Below are 18,756 nucleotides of genomic sequence, written 5' to 3'. Positions count from 1 at the left end.
CTAATGCGATATTTGAACAAGTGCAGCGCTAAGCGCCAAATTATTTTCGAACCATCTTAAGCAAAATATACATGTGCCAATATTTACATCTATCTCCTCGACAATCGCTCTCCGGACGATCTCAGAACTTCGGTGCAGGCTCGAAAGAACAAGGCCGCGACGAGAAGACAGACGATTAGAATGACCGCATTGGTATGCGGAAAAAACTTTCGTGGAAACGTTTCATCGAAAACGTACCCCCGTCATCAAAAGCAGCAGCGCCTTCATCCGAGAGATTTAGAACATCGAGAAGGTTGAGGGCGCAGCTAATGCATATGGCTTCGCTTTAGAAGGTGTGCAACTCGTTGATGTTCGAGGAGCCAGAGCTGTTCACCACCTCTGCGAGTCGTTCACCGATGACGCACATCCGAATTCGAAAACCGCTTACCTTTTGTGACACGGCGTTGTGACCGGGCTTAGAGAACCCAACGTTAAGAAAATTCTTTCTTTTTTTTGCGACGTTGAGAAATATTTTTTAAAAGAGCTATCACGATAAGTTTATTGAAACCTCTTGCCATCGATAAATGCGCATTGACAATCCGTGCGGTGCTTATGCGCGCGGACGTGCCCGTCATGCCTCGGTGAAGAGCGCGCTCATGCCAGGGCCTCCTTCTGCACTCCCTGGCATGCGGTGCTGACGTTGCCGTTCCGGTGGCCGGACGACTGCAGGCCGCGCAGGTACGCACGCATCCTTCGCGTCCTCTCGTGACCCCGCATTTGCGACGCGCTGGGGAGCGTGCACTCGGATTGCCAGTCGTCGCACTCCACGTCGAACAGGGCGACGGCCAGGTTCAGGCGTCGGTACTCGAACGCCAGCGAACACATCTGCTCGGCGTTCGACGGGAGAGACGTTTCACATCTTCCACAAGGTGCGGTCAACGTTGTAGCGTGACGTGCTCGAAGCCTTCTAACTTTTTTTTTTTAATTTTCCTGCTATACAAAGAGGCCGCTACGTCTCAGTTTCTATTGTGGAGGGTTACAATGTAGAAATAAACATTTCAATACAGAGAAATATCAGAAAGAGAGACAGAATCCTAGACTGCGATAGACGTATAGTAAGACCTGATTAGCTTAGGTAGGCTAGGCTACTATTTGCTGCCGCCCCGTATCAAAGGCGATACCATTATGGATCATCAACAACATAATACTCGATCCCTACAGAGGACGCTATGCTACAATTAACACAAAAGGCAGCGAGATTAACCTGATGTAAGCCCCTAAAAGAAAATCGAGCAATGTCAAGTGCGTATGCATATCAAGACGAGAACAGTGTCACGCACTCGGTCGCGCTATATAGAAAGAGGGCGATAGGTTACGCCTAGGAGAATGAGGCACTTTAAACTCTCGTTGCACAAAAGAGCCCCCGAGAAGCTTCCACAATCGTGAGAAATTGTTCAGAAACAACGGCTGTGGCAACAAAAAAAGTCACAATTTGGCCCGAAAATTGAAGTATCTTTAGCGACAGCAAATTAGTAAATAGCTATACGAAGTATGGATAGTAGTTCTATCGGCCCTATAAACTTGTAAACAGTCGCTTACTAACTAAATTAACAAGCGCGGTGTCGCGCGCGCACAGGTAAACATGAACACATCTCACTCGATGACCGCGGGAACTCGCTGTCAGAACGCTGGAGTGAGGAAGCGCGGCAGCCGCAACGAGCGAATTGACCTTCGTGCTGCCTGTCGCTTGAGCACGAACCAGGGCCGCTATCTTGTACACGTTCGAAAAGCCAACGTTTGATTTCACCTCACGCGATTGGAGTAGATTGGCCTAGGCCGCGATATCGGCGCAGCCAGAACAATCGCGCGAGGCGAAATCGAACGTCGGCTTTTCCAACGTGTACAAGATAGCGGCCCAGGCGTCGAAAGCACAGCGCATACGAAGCTACCAGCGCTCGTATTCGTCTACTTCGCAGATCGCTTTAAAGATACGGCGCCCTCGTGGCCGCTCCGTACGACGCAGACGCAGGAGTAGAACGCCTCCCCTCCATTCTTCCCCTCCTCGCGGTGCCTCGCGCATGACGGAATATGGCGCGCTTTCTCCCCGCTTTCCACCCTTGCGCGCGCGAGATGAGCCTCGCAAGTTTCATTCGCACATGCAGCAAACGGCGCGCGGTGACGGTATTAGCGTGCTGGGACTTTTAACAGCATGGCAATGGCGACGGCAGAAATGCGCCTGCAGTGTGCATGTAACTGCTATCGCAATAAAATAAAATGGACGTGCAGTCTGTAATCAAGAGCGCAAGCACATATTTGACCAATGAATCACACATCTTTGCACATCTCAATCTAGGGCTGTAGTACAACGCTAAAAGAATTTGCATTTCTCTTTGTAGCTGCAACGAAAATGTCGTGTATGCGTTTGCTTCTATGTGATGGTACACAAGAAATGTTGCGCTGCTGTACCTGGATTGCTTCATTTTTTTTTCTTTTTGCTCTAAGCGCTCCGTATATACCACTGTTTTTTTTTCTACAATATCATAATAGGAAGCGAGTAAATTTATAAAATATAACTTTCACTGTACCATTTCCAGAACATCATCTAAAATTCGCGTTTTGCAAACATTTAGTATTTCATAGAGAGAAAGCACAGCAATTCGACGTAGAAATTCTCGCACCGCCTCCTTAACTCATTTCAGTGGGATGACGCTCTGAACTGAAAGAAAGATGTGACAAAGCAAAATTGCGGCCACTCGCCTTCCACTGCATCGTGTCAGCGGTGTCGTACGTGGCCATGAGATCAGGTACCTGCCACGAGAACGCCGTGTGCTGCGTCTTGTCGACGGCCTGGTTGGCGAAAAAGTCCGGTTTTTCGCTGCACACCTGCAAATGAGGAGCACATAATGTTCTAGACGCGAAGAAGCGTGTGGCACGTATGTAGTATAGCACGGTTGCAACGGCACCACTTTTATGCCATTGAAGATAAGGATAACCATTAGGAACCAGTGCACGCTAATTTGGAGAGTGAAGTAGTAGCCAGGATATTGCGGAACATTCCTCAATCTAAATTTCCTTCTACAGCTGCTAGACGTTGATTCTTCTGCCTTCCCTACCCCTTTCTCTTTCTTACTTAGTAAAATTAACGACCGCGGAAACGTCCTTGGGCTAGGTGGCCTGTACGAAGTTTTTTTTTCTATACCAGCCCAAAGAGGGTCGAAATAAACATATAAGCTGGAAAAAGGTGAATGATAAACTTTCGGTTCTCCAGAAAGACCTCGCGACGTACTGTCGTGCACACATTGAACGACTTAAATATGGTCGTCGCTTCGAGGGGGACCCTTTGAGTCTCGAAATATGAGCAAGCTCGTTAGCGGACGCGACGAAGCGTTTCTTAGCTATTGCTGTGCGCTGCATCAGGATTTTCTTTTCTTCCACCACTTCATGCATTTGACACCCGTCACGGTGGCTTAGTGGCCATGGCGTTGCGCTGCTAAGCATGAGGTCGCAGAATGAAATCCCGGCCGTGGTGGCCGCATCTCGATGGGGGCGAAATGCAAGAACACCCGTGTCCCATGCATTGGGGGCCGGTTAACGATCTCCTGGCGGTCAAAATTAATCCGGAGTCCCCCACTACGGCGTGCCGCATAATCAAATAGTGGTTTTGGCACGTAATACCCCTCACATAATAAACCAAGTAATTAACTAATCATTAAACTAATTAATTAATTAACCCGTTAATTAGTTATTTATTTAAATAAATATTAATTAATTATTAATTCATTCACTCAAGGCATTTGGTCTAGGCTAACGCTTACTGCTTTATTTTGTCATCAAATGAAACGCTTATCTGTGGCTCACAGAACGTTTATAAACTCTCTCTTTCGAAGTACTGCATTGTTGTGTTTTGTCCCGCAGTTGATGATGCGGACGATGGGCAAGGATTTCAGTGCGGTGGCGCTTTTCACGATCGTATATTGCCTGTTCGTTAAATGCGATCGGCTCACTCTACACAACCAACGCTATCCGAACTACTCATTTTGGTCACTATTTCAGTGCAAGAGATAGGGATTAGAAATAACTTATTTTCTACCAACGTTAGCTAAGATCACACTACAGTAAGCTCGCGATAAGTTATGGTACACGCGTACTACGCGTAAAGAAAGTCTGGTGATCAGCGGGGTTACCTACAGTCTCCCGTACTACAACCGAATCAAGAGCGAGGTTCAGCAGATAGACCCGATCATACGCAATGCATACAAAACCGCGCTCCACCTACCACAATGCACATCCACGGAGACGCTCTTGGCACTAGGACTTCATATTTTCGAAGAACTCAGAGAGGCACAACATGTTGCTCAGCTGCGCAGACTAGAACAGACTCCGTCTGGCAGGGAGCTTCTGCAGAAGTTGGGATGCAGCGAACAGATGCAAGAAACCCAAAGAACCGCGACTATCCCGGAAACAATACGAAACGCAATCAAGGTGGCCCCCATTCCCAAGAACATGGACCCCAACCTACATGAAGAACGTAGGAAGGCAAGAGCCGAATACAGCCAAAAGTCACTAGCTTCCAGGCAACAACGGTATACGTGGACGCAGCCACATTACAGTGTACTAGATAGGTATCCTAGTACACTGTAGCCACATACACCATAAGGGCGAGACAGACCAACCCCAACGCAGTAGCGGCAGTGATAAACTCGGATATGCGAGAAATCGTCAGCGTATCTCTACGGGACTGCACGGTAGTCGAGGCTGAAGAAGCGGCCGTCGCTCTAGCGGCAGCGGAGGGCTAACGGACTAGGCGGTCCTTAACAATACTAACCGACTCCCAAACAGCATGCCGAAACTACATGTTAGGCAGAATAGGTCACAGAGCACTCCTCATACTCCGCTCTGAAGATCAACACACACAAAACCGAGAAAAAGAACAACCAATTAGACACACGATAATGTGGACGCCGGGTCACACAGACGTGGAAGGCAACCGTGAGGTCGACAGGGTAGCTCGAGGATACACTGCATACCGAGCACCCTCCGCCAATGACCTCGAGGAAATCGAGCCAGTCCACAGAGAATACTCGGCTATCCTAAACCACTATAAGTGCCACAGGAAGCGGTACCCCCCACCACATAGCTCTCTCACTAGAGAGGACTCCGTAGCTTGGAGGCTGCTACAGACGGGTGCATATCCCGCACAGTACACTGACAAATACCCATGGTGCCAGGAAACACCCATGCCCTACCATATAACGTGGGCCTGCCAGAAAACAAATGCGGCACCAATAATACCAAACCCGAGTGCGGAGCAATGGGAAGGAATGCTCTCCAGCGACCGTCAGGACGTCCAACTAGGGCTGATCCGACGGGCCCAGCTGGCAGCGGCATCCAGTGGAGCCCTGGACTAGGGGCAGACGGCCATTGCTAAGAAGGTGAAAGACACCATCTAACTCCGCGAAATTCATTTAATTTTCTAAAGCTCAATAAACGGTTTTCCTCCTCCTCCTCCTCATCTGCAGAATCAGTCCTAGTGGGGTAAAGAACAGTTCAGTCCATTGCGTTGCCAGGGCAAACAAGAGGATGCGTCGCAGTAACGCCTGTCATCTCTCAGATCCCGGAGAGTCGACACATGAGTGGTCATGAGTGGTCACGAGTTGGCATCAATCGCTTTGCCCAGGAACGCACAGGGGCCACGAGCCTCCTGCGGGCTTTGCAGGCCCGGCTGTTTATGGACTATACGTTACGAAATAAATTATCATCATTATTAATATTAATACTATTAAGGTTACCATGGCGTTAACGCGTCCTTATTTCTCGTGCACATAGTTTGCCTGCTCGTCAGCACACGGCTACGAAGCGCTTGTTGAAAGCTGCACGTGGGCGCCGTGTCGCAGATCGAATATCCCTAGCCCTAATCAAAATCAAGTATGTCTAGAGACTTCAGGTAACGTGCAGAAACAGCGCCAAAGACGACCACAAAGAAAATAAACAACAGGATGATGCACTGGCTCTCAATCTCAAGTTCAGGTTTTCAGGGTGAGACTACAGGCCGTCTGTTGTCTTTTCGCTAACGATTGTTCTTTCAATGGTAAAAAAAATGTGTAGACTACTATTCTGTGCAGCAGCCCTTGAATATAACGAAATGAGCTTTTTGTCGTGACAAATATGAAACAAGATGTTTTTTTTTCTTGCGGGGGGTGGAAGTACGTTTTTCTGACCATTTCATCTAGAACTAAATATCCAAACAATGCCGCGCGTTTTCGAAAACGCGCAGGGAGGTGTGTAGACTCTGAACAGACTGAACCTGCTGTTTGTAGACGTTGCGTAAAGGTTATAAATGTAAATATGTACATCCCTTTTTATAGGTTATGTGCTGAAACCACAATCAGACCACAGCCAAGAAGCTGGCGGTAAACCTTTTTCGCTCGCACGGATGCTGGGCGGAGAGAGGTCGTGCGACTCACGGTTCCGGAAGACGACACCGACATGACGTCCTTGACGCAATCGACCCCGACCAGGAACTCCTTCTTGGGCCGGTACCAGTGAGCGCACAGCGTGAACGAGACGGCCAGGGACGTTCGCTGCACCCAGGGGAACGTCCTCACGTAGGCCACAGCGTTGGCCTGCCGCGAAAAAAAAAGAGAGAAAAAAAAACGACTTGACGATCACAGACACCATCGTGTAGTCGTCAAACAAGTTATTTTTGACGTCTACATAGCGGCTTAGAAAAAAAAAAATCGATGCTTTGTACTTTGCGGCCCTGCAAAATGCCACAAAACGATAAATATCATTACAGTGTTTACGATAATTCCAACCTGTCAATAATAATGATTCTGCCGGGTGTCCCACCTAGCTCGAGCCAAACATTAGAGATATCCAAATGCCACGCAGCTGAACAGAACGAAGGTAATGTTGTTTGCCGTCGCTTGAAGATACTCAAGATTATTTCTTCTATTCCGCCAAATTACATAATTAGTCTTCATTAATTGTACAAGTTCTGAAATATCTTAATTAGATGGAAAACTGTCTATGAGAAAATTGTAGAGCAACATGAAAAACTCCCTATACAGCTTTCTGAATACGTGCTACTTAAAAAAAATTTTTTTTCCAAGCATGAGGGCAGCCTGCGAATGCACGAAAAACTGCCGCACGATTGGCCACTCGATGCACTTTGCGTGCATTCGTGGGCTTCTTTCATGCTTGGAAAATCGCTTTTATGTAGCGCTTCTTTATGTAGTTCTTCTAACGGTCCTTCTAAGATTAATTCTTTGCAGCGGAATATATCATGAATGTTGCCGTCAATGTATATAAAAGCATAATAGGCGCGGAAGAAAGCTAATTCACACAGACGTTGACTACGGTACTCGAGTAAGGTCAGACAAGTAACTTTTATCTGATCACGTATCGGTGCGTACTAAACAGAAAATAAAACATGCGATGGCGCGTTGTCGATACAACAGTCATAGAGCCAGATTAAAATCAGGATGTTAGGGAATTCAACACCGTGTACAACACCGTGTAAAAATACAGGCATAGCAATACCGAACAAGCATAATGAAGAGCAGACGAAAGAAATGAAAAGTAAAAAAAAAAGAAGGTCGCAGTTTCGCCCGAAAGGCGACGCATCAATTACGATAGCAAATTAGTGGATAGTTATACGAAGGAAGAATAGTATCGGCCGCATAAGCTTGTAAACATAGGCATACTAATTAAATCAACAAGCAAAGTGTCACGCGCGTAGAATCCAACATGAACACATCTCACTCGATGACCGCGGAAACTCGATGTCAAAACTCTTCAGTGAGGAAACGCCGCAGCAGCAGCGAGCGAATTGACCTTCGTGGTGCCGCTCGCATTAATACAAACCGAGTCGCGAGAACAGCGCAGCGCAGACTCTGTAGCCATCGCAGATGGCTTTTAAGATACAGCGACCAGGCCGGGCCGGCGCTGCCGTCCAGGCGGCTTGGAATAGAACGCCCCCCCCCCCCCCCCCCCGAAGCCTTGCGTGCGACGGAAGGCTACGCGCTTCCTCCCCGATTTACTCCGTTGCGTACGCGAGATTGAGTCACGATCGCCGGTTCACCCTCGCAAGCTTTCATTCGCACGCAGAGGCACAAGTTAGTGTTCCTGCTGAGAAGCCGAATGCGCCTTGAGTGTTCCTATATGAAATGCTATCGCAATAAAAATATGCGAAAGGAATAACTAAATTTATGCGGGGAGAAATCATTTCGTAAAGGTGAAAAACTCTTTGATGCTCCAATCAATATTCATGATAAATCAGGCTTTAGCTCAGCAACAAGCTATTAGTGACTAAACAAAGTATCTTTCTAAGCAATCTCGCCTTACCATTCCCATAATATGGTCGTTGTTTTCAATCTCGTACGGCGCAGGACCATTCGTCTTGCAGCCGTCGTGGTCGCGCTCGGTGACGTGAGTTCTGGCGATGAGGGCGCTGATCGTGAAGGACCTATCGAGCCGAAGGAACGTCGGAAGGAAAATAAAAAAGAAAACAAGAATCACTGTCATTCCTTGCTCACAACGATGTACTGTGAAGGACCAGAAGAAAGATCCATTCATTAGGTGAAACGATTTCAATGTCATCATTTGAGGCCCCATCAAGCGCGTTTAAATATCTCAATGCCACTCATAGGCAGTGCTAGGATACTTCGCTCACGAACCGTCATGGAGTGTCATTGAACCACGGAGACAACCTCATAGTGGAGCAGTGGTGCTGCGATCCACTTTCCTGAATCGAGATGTGTACAGTGAAGGAATGCTTAAGGACTGGTTTTAAGCGGATTAGCGAGAAATGCGAATCCGAAAATGCACGTGCACAAACACACCACATATAAGATGAGTGCTATTTGTAGACATGCAGTGTTGTTGTCTGTGTTTTATTATTTGCTTTGAACTCACATGCACAAGATAAAGCTTGGTGCGCGTGTTACCTTGGTCAGCATCAGCGATGTCTTTTTTTTCGCGGCATCATAAAAAACGTTAACAGACGAAATTTTTTCTCTTAACGTGATCGGCGAACTAGGCTTCATACTTTAGCAGCCACAACTGCGAAAGCTAAGGTGACTGTTTGCACTGCCTGCACTTGCGAGAAAAAATAACACGCCGCATACGTTATCACGTTATTCGACGCTGCATTGGCTCTATAAGTTAATAAGTAGTAATAATATTAATAATAGTAATAATAGGCTTACCACACACGCAGTACAACAGTTATCAACCGCTTCAGAACGAAACCAGCGAAGTGATATTTTTTTTTTGTCGCCGCACTATTTGCGTAGATCCCTTAACAACATTTCTCCCTGAAGATGAAACGCAGTAATGTTTTAACGGTTTGTCGTAATGACAGGGTGTTCTACGTCCGCTACTACGGCTATGAGTAACGCTGGCTAACACTCCTCGAGTTAGATCGTGCACACACATCAATATACAAAGAAATGTGGACCTCAGAAAAGCCGCCAGCGTAGCGCAATTGGTAGCGCAACGCGTAGGTTGTGGGTTCGGCGCCCACCAGCGGCAAGTTGTTTTTATGCGAAGCATATTAACGTAGGCTTCGGGCCTTCGCGACGCCCGGCGGTGGCCACCATTGACCCTGAAGTGGGGTGACGTGACATGACGTCACGTGATGACGTCACACAGGCTGCAGATGGGGCCTGATATCGCGCCGTCGGTCGCCTCCCGGCGGTGGCCACCATTGACCTTCAAGTGACCTTCAAGTAGGTCACGTGACATGACGTCACGTGATGACGTCACACCGGCTGCAGATGGGGCCTCACTTCGCGCCGTCGGTCGCCTCCCGGCGGTGGCCACCATTGACCCTGAAGTGAGATCACATGATGTGACGTCACGTGATGACGTCACACCGGCTGCAGATGGGGCCTCATATCGCGCCGTCGGACGTCGCCCGGCGGAGGTCTCCACGCTTCGGTTCGCGCCGTCGCGCGCGACGCGGCGGCGCTTCGCATCCACTGGGCTTAACCTTGATAAGCCTCCAATTTTTTCGCTGCCTTTTAATTTCCCTTTATCTTGTCCTTGCTATACACTCCAAATAAAACTGTGAGCAACTTCCCCTGTGTTCCCCTGTGCTTTCCTTGGCTTCATTATGAGTTGGCGTCATACGGTTTTGTCTAACAGAACACGAGCCACTCGGTTCTTCATTCCGTCGCAAAGACGGGAGGACAGCCTACCGGACGTTCGCCTGAAGCGCCTTGAAAAGTCCGTCGTTGGTGGCCATCCGTAGGTGGACGCCCAATAGGATGTAAGCGTCGGGCTGCGCTTCCGACGTGCGTTCGGACGACACCGCCTGGCGAATCGCCTCCTGGATCTTTGCGAACAGCTGCAACGAAGAACAGTCGCCACAAGAGACAGAGCAACGTTAGCGTCGTGCGCTCGCGTCCGCTGGAATAACGAAAAAACAATACTGAAATCAGTCATTTGGAAGTGATTTATTTTGGTCGACGCGCAGAGTAACTGGAAGAACAAATTTCCGAACGAGAGTTTGAATTATCGTTTGAACCGACAAGTGCATCCAGAGAATGCTTGATTAACTATTCAAGATTAGAAGCCTTGACAAAATCTTTATGTTACCTAATTCGAAAAAGCCAAAGTCTCTGAATTTTGCTGCTGATAATGTACTTGGATGTTGCAGACTGGTTTGGGAAGCGCGGCAATATTCCACTACAATAATACCCAGGACGTGAATTTCGCTAGCTTATGCGTGAAAACACCTGCAGCACACTCTTGGAGGTTACCTTAAGGACGGTGAAAACTCGGCCGACTATATCAGAAGCTGCAGTGCCGTTGAGCCCAATCTCCAGGTCTAGAACCGCGTAGTGGTAGATGTTGTGCTCGATCCAGTAGTATTTCATCCTGTCCTGGGCTTTCTGTCTCATGAGGTCGGTTCTCGCCTGAGGCAGTTTTCTGAGACGACAAGTGAAATATTATTTAAAAGGTGTCATTCGCACTCGTAATATCGCAGGGCAGAGCTCAATTTAGATATCATCAGCAAGTACCTCGATATTGCTAAACCATCAAGCCATGATATCCCGCTATAACAAAGAGAAAAGCACGAATAGAAAAAAAAATGCTAATATACTAGGATATTTTCTATATAATGCGTTGTTGGAGAGATGTCCAAGTGGACACAGTTCTATAGTAATTTGGTGAATCGGTTGGACCTTGGCGTTGTGAAAGAGTGTGGAAAGTGATAACAGGTAAATGTAATAGCAGTCGCATGATCGATTCATCGAAGCTACAAATAACCACTTGACGATTACGTTGTTATTTTTACCCTAAGCTTTATATTCTTCCTTCCCGCAGCTAGCTAGCGCACATGTAACAGGCTATAGCAGCGGTTGTCTGACATTGCGCCAACCGCTTTTAAGGCACTGACATGGAATTCACTGATTATATTACGTGTCATCTGTCGCCTATCACTGCCATAGGGCGCAGATGTGGTGCACATATTTCACTTTCTTTTTTTCCTAATCATTGAATTCGTTACAATGTTTAGGATCATGCCCGCGTTCATTGCCACGATTATTCACATGCAGCAGTTCAAAATATCACTGGATAGTAGTACAGAATATTGCAATCATTATTTGCTTCAATACTGCATTCTTTTCTCCACTCCCCGCTATAAAGGTGCACTGAAGGTACACACTAAAACAAATCAGCAAGCGAATACTCCATTAGTCTACGTTCCTTAGAATAATGAGTGCGACCTTTATGGCTATAGAATAAAATGAAGAATCAGCAAAAAGACTGTCGAAGATGAAGTGATAGCAACGCGGTTTCGGTTGGAACAGGAACGTACCTTTTTGGATAACAACGCGGCGTCTATGGCGCTCGTATAGGGAGAATCAAGGTGGCCTTTGTGAACCAAAATGCATTCTTTTTCCTTTCTACGCTGAAGTCGCCTTTTTATTTATGTAGTCTTTCAGATCCAGCCCTATATGAAATTAACAAACGATAAATCAGGCAAATGACACCCTGCATAACTGAACGCCTCATGTTGAAGTTTTCGTACTTCGTGATGGACTATATATACTGCTACGCGTGCTTTTGTGTGCTACGTCAGTAAGAGCGAGGGCACCCCGCAGCGGAATGCGTAAACCCTCGGCAATTGAGTTTAATATAGTTACCTCAGCGAAGATGCGCCGGCGCTGCCACCACATTCCATGCGCGTAAAGAAACTGTTCAGACAGCAATGGCGTGGTTTGTTTTCCAAATAAGATTCACTGACGTGGCCAATTCTTCAATAGTTTCTTCAATTCAATTACCCGCCGTGGTTGCTCAGTGGCTATGGTGTTGGGCTGCTGAGCACGAGGTCGCGGGATCGAATCCCGGCCACGGCGGCCGCATTTCGATGGGGGCGAAATGCGAAAACACCCGTGTACTTGGATTTAGGTGCACGTTAAAGAATCCCAGGTGGTCGAAATTTCCGGAGCGCTCCACTACGGCGTGCCTCATAATCAGAAAGTGGTTTTGGCACGTAAAACCCCATATATTATTATTCAATTCAATTTTTCAATAGCACTATAATTGTGCAGCGGGGTGCGCCGCGTAGCAGAGGAATAGTCTATGTAGTCAACTCTTCGTTTTGCTTTTATTATACGGCTGCTTGTTTACAAACGCGCAGCTCACCTACATGTTGTCAAGCGTACGTTTTCATTTTTACCGCTCACCGTTTTTCACCGGTTTATCGCTGTTATCTAATTGCTGTCCACCGCAGTACGCGCCTACTTTATCCGAACGGTCTTGAATGTTACCTCCGATTGTACAGCAAAGAGTCCTGTCGAATTACACTGCGCGCGCAACACGAATAGACTTGCATACGCACGCGAGCACCAGCGATCACGCTGGAGCATATGGCGACATGTGTGAATAATAGCGGGTGAATTTGACCAGTCAGCTCCGATTTCTACAACCGACGACTGTGCGCGCGGCGATGCTTGTGCTTCGAGCGCTACTCTACTGGCTTTTCCCGAAACACGGGAACAAGTATATACGCCCAATAAAGAGACAAGCTCTTAACTGGCGCTTTCGGCGGTGTGGTTCTTCGCCGTCAGTACAACGTTAATATATTTCACTAATTCTCTGATTTTACGCGCCAAAGCCACGATACGATTATGAGGCAGGCCATAGCGTGGGGGACCAATTTCGGCCACCGTGGGGCTCTTTGACGTGCACTCGAGGCGCGGTACAAGGGCGGCGCTTTTTTTTTTTTTTTGCATTTCGCCCTCATCGATATGCGGCCGCCGTGGCCGGGATCCGGTCCCGTACCCGGGCTTAGCAGCGCAACGCCGACACCACTACGCCAACACGGCAGGGTGTCATTGCAACGCGCCAATATTGTGAAGCTATATAGCGTACTCGAGCGGGACGTGGATGCCGTAAGTCGTCTTGATGGACTTGGCGGCCATCTCGAGCACCGCTTGCGTGACCACGTGGCCGTCGTTGAGGAAGGTGTCGCCGCCGGGCAGCGCGTAGAAGGGCGCCAGGGCCACGTCGCAGAGGCCGTCCACCGACATCGAGCCGTACTCCTCGGACCGGCCGCCCAGCACGCACAGCAGCGAACGGGCGGGAAGCTGCTGGGGTCCGCCGCCATCGCTCGGACGAAGCCCGGCTTCCGGCGGCTCCGCGATCGCTGCGTGTGTGCGTTGTGTGACCTTTCGGTCGCGACTACCCACCGACGTGGTCTACTCGTGCGGCGTGGGCCTCGCAGAGGAAAGATGAGGCAAACATGTGATCCCTAGCACCACTACTTAAGTCGTTACTCTCGGTCCTTATAGTTGCGCAAGGTAGCCGATTCCGGATATTGCGCTGTCGTGAAAAGTCCTGCTACGAGTAGACATGTCTGCAATAAGTTCCAGGCCCTCGGGTCGTTCACTTGTTAACAGCGGTAATACTGAGCAACGGGTTTAGCTTCCCGTCAAACCTACAGTAGTTCCTTACCTCTGAAAGCTCTGTTTAATGTTGCTCTCCACACTAATGAGACATATGGCCTGACTATATATTCACAGAGAGTGACGCTTAGATTCAGGTCTACGAAGGAATTGTAACGCGGGCCGCTATGCCCCAGTTGTCTTTTCCCAGAACTGTCGCCATTGAAAAGCTGCTGAAACGTGTTCATTCTGCCTTTCGACACTGTTCATTTCAATGAGCCCCGCTGTAATTGCGCTAAATACGCCACTGGAAAACACGGATGACTGCCCTCTGACTTTATACACCGAAAGTGTACGACGCCCACTCCCTACCCTCTTCTCTAGAACCATCGAGTCTCCGCCTTCCTAACGCCAATTTCTGGATACATGCATACACTGGGCGAAAATCTCGCAGATCTGGCGTCCTGAAGAACCCAGGAATGCCCGAGTCGCTGCTTTCAGCCAATGAGCGCCGGCGTACGCAGAGTTTTGGATAGCACTGGACAGCTCAGGACGACAAATCTTTAAACCCTAGGGGAGGTATTGTGTAAGAGTCACCTAGTGGACATGTCCATTTCGTCTGCTGTTGAAGTTCTGATTGGCTGGGCTGGTCTGCACGTCCAAAGCAGCGAGGCACCACAGTTTGTCGAACTATACGCTGCTTGAAACTTTAGTCCAGTATATCCACAGCTATGGGCTTTGCGTTAAGCTTGTCGCGCTGAAATATAAGCACTTTGAGGCATCAAACCAGGCGTGACATAGATGATACAACCGCGTGAAACGAAACGCGCGTTTGATGCACTGGAGCAGAGTTTCTTTTTTGTATATAGTTCAGAAAAGGCACAACTAATTATTTACCACACTAACAATTTCAACCCTTATATTTTCTCGTTTTTGTGTACACGAATGGACTCTCATAACGGTGAACAGCATCAATGTTTCTTTGATATGGAACGGGTTTCGGTCTTTCTGGAGTTAAGGCTTCCCTGCCGGCGCTAAGCTTCGTCCCGGCGTGGTGGTTGTGCGAAATTAGAATAAAATATAGCATTGTGACGACAGCGAGCCTACGCCTCTAAATATCTGCCTGCGTCTGGTCGAAATCGTTGTGTTCGTCTCAAGTTGCATATGCCCGAAGTTTCGGTGTTGCGCTCTCACAGGATTCTTGGCGTCCGCCGGTTGTGACGGAGCCCGTCGGGGTATTTGTTCCCGCGTTCGTGGCTGTCGTTGTTGCCGTTGCTTCCCAGCGAATCCTGCGCGTCGCCGCGTCGTAGAGCAGCTCTTTCTCGGGAACGAGGCCGGTGACCACGTGGCTGTCGTCGTCCGTCTTGTTGAACCCTTCGTTCGGCTTTGCTGCGAACGTTCGAAGCCCGTGGAAATACATTCATTTCTGCGTCTGATTCAAGGAACGCGGTACTCTGGATGCTCTATTTACCTCTTCCGCTTACAATTTTCTCTCAAGAAAAAAAAAAAAAAAAAGAGCCAGGACTGGGCCTAGATGTGCTAGTTCGCAAAACGGTAACGCCGTTAAGTAGTACTCCTCAGCTGTGATGTATATGAACTAGTTGCCAATAACCTACAGTACACGTCGTGTTTGCTAACAACGCCTTAATGTACCCACGTTCCCCGACTGCAATTATAATGACCCGGGACACGAAATGTTTGAAGAAGAAGAGAAATTCGCGGAAGAGATTTCAATATCATCGTTGAGCATTCACACATTGGCATACCACGCCTGTTTCTGCAATTGAATTCTCAGAATAATAAATATGAGAGGTTTCAAATGGCAGAATTTAAAATTTTACTGAAGAATCTACGTGGCAGTGGCAAACACCAGAATCTACGCAATAACTGAGCCTTCTTTGATCATTTAAGAAAATGTGATAACTTTTCTTTCCGATTATCACATTGCATGGTTGTAATTTCAGAACTGATGTCAGTTGATAGTAAACGCATAACTTTTTTATTTCGAATGATATACATTGAACACAAACTTCCAGAAATATGGGCTGAAGATTTGCAGCGAAATACATTGCTGTTCCAATCATGCTTCCACACTGAGGCGAAATGCAGCAACAAAAAATTTCAACTGAAATAGCAATGCATTTCGCAGCACATTTTGAGTTAGTGTTATACAGTGTCAGACACAAACATTCTAGCAAAAGCTTATGCGTTGAGCACTGGCTGGTTTCAATTATGAAATGACATACCCGATGAAGTCCTTAACTGATAACGTAATTAGTAGTGTATGTTAATAACTGTAAATAATTATCACGTCACAGCCCGTGCCAATATCAGGCGCTGCCACGAAACCTGGTAATCATGTCTCGAAGTCCCTGTTTTTTAATAACTTATGAGGGAATCGTCGCGGAAACGCGGCTTGTGTGTACACGTGCACATATTTTAAACAACAGTGCATGTAGTCCCGAAAACCAGTGCAGACCCGTGGTCAAGTGCAAAAGTTCCTAACTGTGACTGTGCAAAAAAAAAAAAAAAAAAAAGAAAGGCAAGATAGCCTCGCTAGTGTTACTGATACCTATGCGCTGCCAAAGGAGCAAAATCAGAGACGGTCGTACGCTACCGAACCAATCAAGTCTCATCTGACAAGCGTTGAGACTAAGCCGAAAAAAGCGACGCTTTTATGCTTGCATTGATAATCGTAGTAATCGGTTGTACGCGCGGGTAGTAGCATTATGGGTGGTTTTCTTTGCCGTTCTTTAATTGGAGATGACGTCAGAGTTCCGATTATTGTGAAAGAGGAGGCGTGGACCAATAAAATTTGCCATGATCAGCGAACTTTCGTCCCTTAGTGAAGGTTCAAAATTGTACGCATTGTTAGAAAAAACAAAAAAAATTCCTGCGGAAGCAAGCCTTCCATATAGCCGCGTCGCCATTACATATTTCGCAACACTATACCACACAACGGATTCAGCAGTCGCTTGACAGAAGACGTACAGTGGGAACAAAAGTCCCATAGTGATTGGGCGTTGATGGAATTGTTCCGGGAGTCTGGCGGCTAAACTGTTTCACGATCGAACATTTGGCGTTCACCGAGAAAAACCAATGATCGTTAATCAAACGCAGCGTGCAAATTGTCGTTGTTCGTTTCCCCGTCAAGGTGACATACTCTCTATAGAGCCGATGACGGCCGCACTGGAAATCATGTCGCAGCCTGTCAGAGAGCCGATTAACGGGCCATATTGACAGTGTAGATTGAAAATGATGTCGCCGCAACTGCCCAATTTCTGCATGCGCTGCACAGTTTAATCCGCAAAGCTTCGAAACTCCGCGTTTTCACAAGCTATGCGTGTCGATTACGCATTCAACTCATCCCGCAGCCATCAGCAGACGCAGCCCGACGCATTCACACCGACCTTTGGGATCGGTCCCAGACGCGCCGCCGTAGCGCGGCTCGGAGTCGTTCTTTGCAGGACCGGCGACATCCATCCCGCTTCTCTTGCTGGCCCTCCTCTCCGATTCGGGCTCCGGTTCGGCCGTGACTTCGAATGCCGCCGCGTTGCCAGTGTTTGCTGCGAATGGTGCAGGCAGCATGCGCAATCGAGACGCTTACTCGCTGCAAGATAATGAGGCGCTTCGGCGATTCCGTACTGCAACAAAAGGCGGGAGCGCCTATACACTCTGAGGCTCTTAACTCATACACGTTACCTTATACTTAAAGGACACGCTATGGTGGCTTAGTGGCTATGATGTTCTGCTGCCAAACAGGAGTGCAGGTTTCATTCCTAGCAGCATGTGGTCGCACACCGTTACAGACCGCATCTATAGATAGCGATCGGTTGATCCACAAGCTAAGATCGCCTAACAGATGTCGATCAGCCTATTCACTCTTGGTGCGCAGACAAAAATGACGCCTTAAATAGCTCATCAAAAAAAAAATACCATAGCTTTTGCAGTGACAGGAGTCGTAAAGCTCTGTGTGACGTGCCTAAATACAGTGAAGACAACCGCTTACCGCTGACGAACACGAAAAGCGAGAATCCAACGAGGAAGAGCAGCAGCAGACCAGCGCCGGTGAAGAACGTCACAGGAGAGCACCTGCGGAAGCGGGCGCGTGGGAATTGCGAACAGGGGCCGAGGGAGTCGAGTTCTTGCGCCGCCGTCGGGTAACTCAAAATGCAGCCCACAGCAGGGCCGAATTCGCCAGCAAAGGGCACACGCAGCAGAAGACAGCACAACGCTCAGAAAATGGATAGAGAACGCCTCGGTACCAGTAACGCAAACGTTATGGTGTTCACAGTATCGCGGTAAAGTTAGTTTGCGTCCGCACTAAATTGAGACAAAGGAACGAATGCTGTTCATATGTTTGCGGCTGTAGTTTTTTTTTTTTTCTGTACCCTACGTACCTCGGGGGTGGATGAGAGCAGCTTACAAAAAGAGCAACAGAGGTGGTGGCAAGGCTGGCTGCGCTGTGAATACTTCATGACAGCTAGAATGTCCAAGGGTGGGTTGGGGGAAAGGCTTAGTCCCCAGGCCCTACTACGCTTCCCCCTCCCCCTCCCCCCACTCGACATATACTTTGGATCCACCAGTGTACTACTTCAGATTCGCCCGATGGAACGGTGCAAATTACAGCCGCTCTGACTATTTTTTGCTTCATTACGCTTAATTTTACATTTGCAGTGACGCCAGAATATTACTGAAGAAATGTAGATGGAGTAGCCCAACATGGAATGAATAAATTTTGCGAAAGTAAAGAAAGAAACTCCACCATTCGTCGATGTGACGTCCATATATAAAGGCTTGGAGCCGAAATTTGCTCCAGAACAAATTGTCAGCGATACCGACACTTTCCACAGGAAGACAAGGGAATTCGCTAGTT

At 47.9% G+C, this 18,756-nt stretch overlaps 1 protein-coding gene across 1 annotated transcript; it reads right to left on the bottom strand.

Annotated features, from left to right (window-relative positions):
- Window positions 1–469: 469 nt before the first annotated feature.
- Window positions 470–18,112, bottom strand: LOC126538016 (uncharacterized). The gene is made up of 10 exons (XM_072287289.1): window positions 17,890–18,112; window positions 17,291–17,446; window positions 15,075–15,269; window positions 13,369–13,642; window positions 10,746–10,914; window positions 10,182–10,330; window positions 8,326–8,446; window positions 6,444–6,602; window positions 2,737–2,862; window positions 470–864 (listed from the first exon to the last, which is right to left on the bottom strand). The coding sequence occupies exons 2-10, from the start codon at window positions 17,361–17,363 to the stop codon at window positions 634–636; spliced, it is 1,497 nt and encodes a 498-aa protein (XP_072143390.1). The 5' UTR covers window positions 17,364–17,446; window positions 17,890–18,112; the 3' UTR covers window positions 470–633.
- Window positions 18,113–18,756: the final 644 nt, after the last annotated feature.

The sequence above is a fragment of the Dermacentor andersoni genome, chromosome 3 (assembly GCF_023375885.2).
Source record: "Dermacentor andersoni chromosome 3, qqDerAnde1_hic_scaffold, whole genome shotgun sequence".
In the NCBI taxonomy this organism is placed as follows: Eukaryota; Metazoa; Arthropoda; class Arachnida; order Ixodida; family Ixodidae; genus Dermacentor; species Dermacentor andersoni.
Note: the sequence above shows the minus strand (reverse complement) of the source record. Positions and strands in the feature narration are given on the sequence as shown.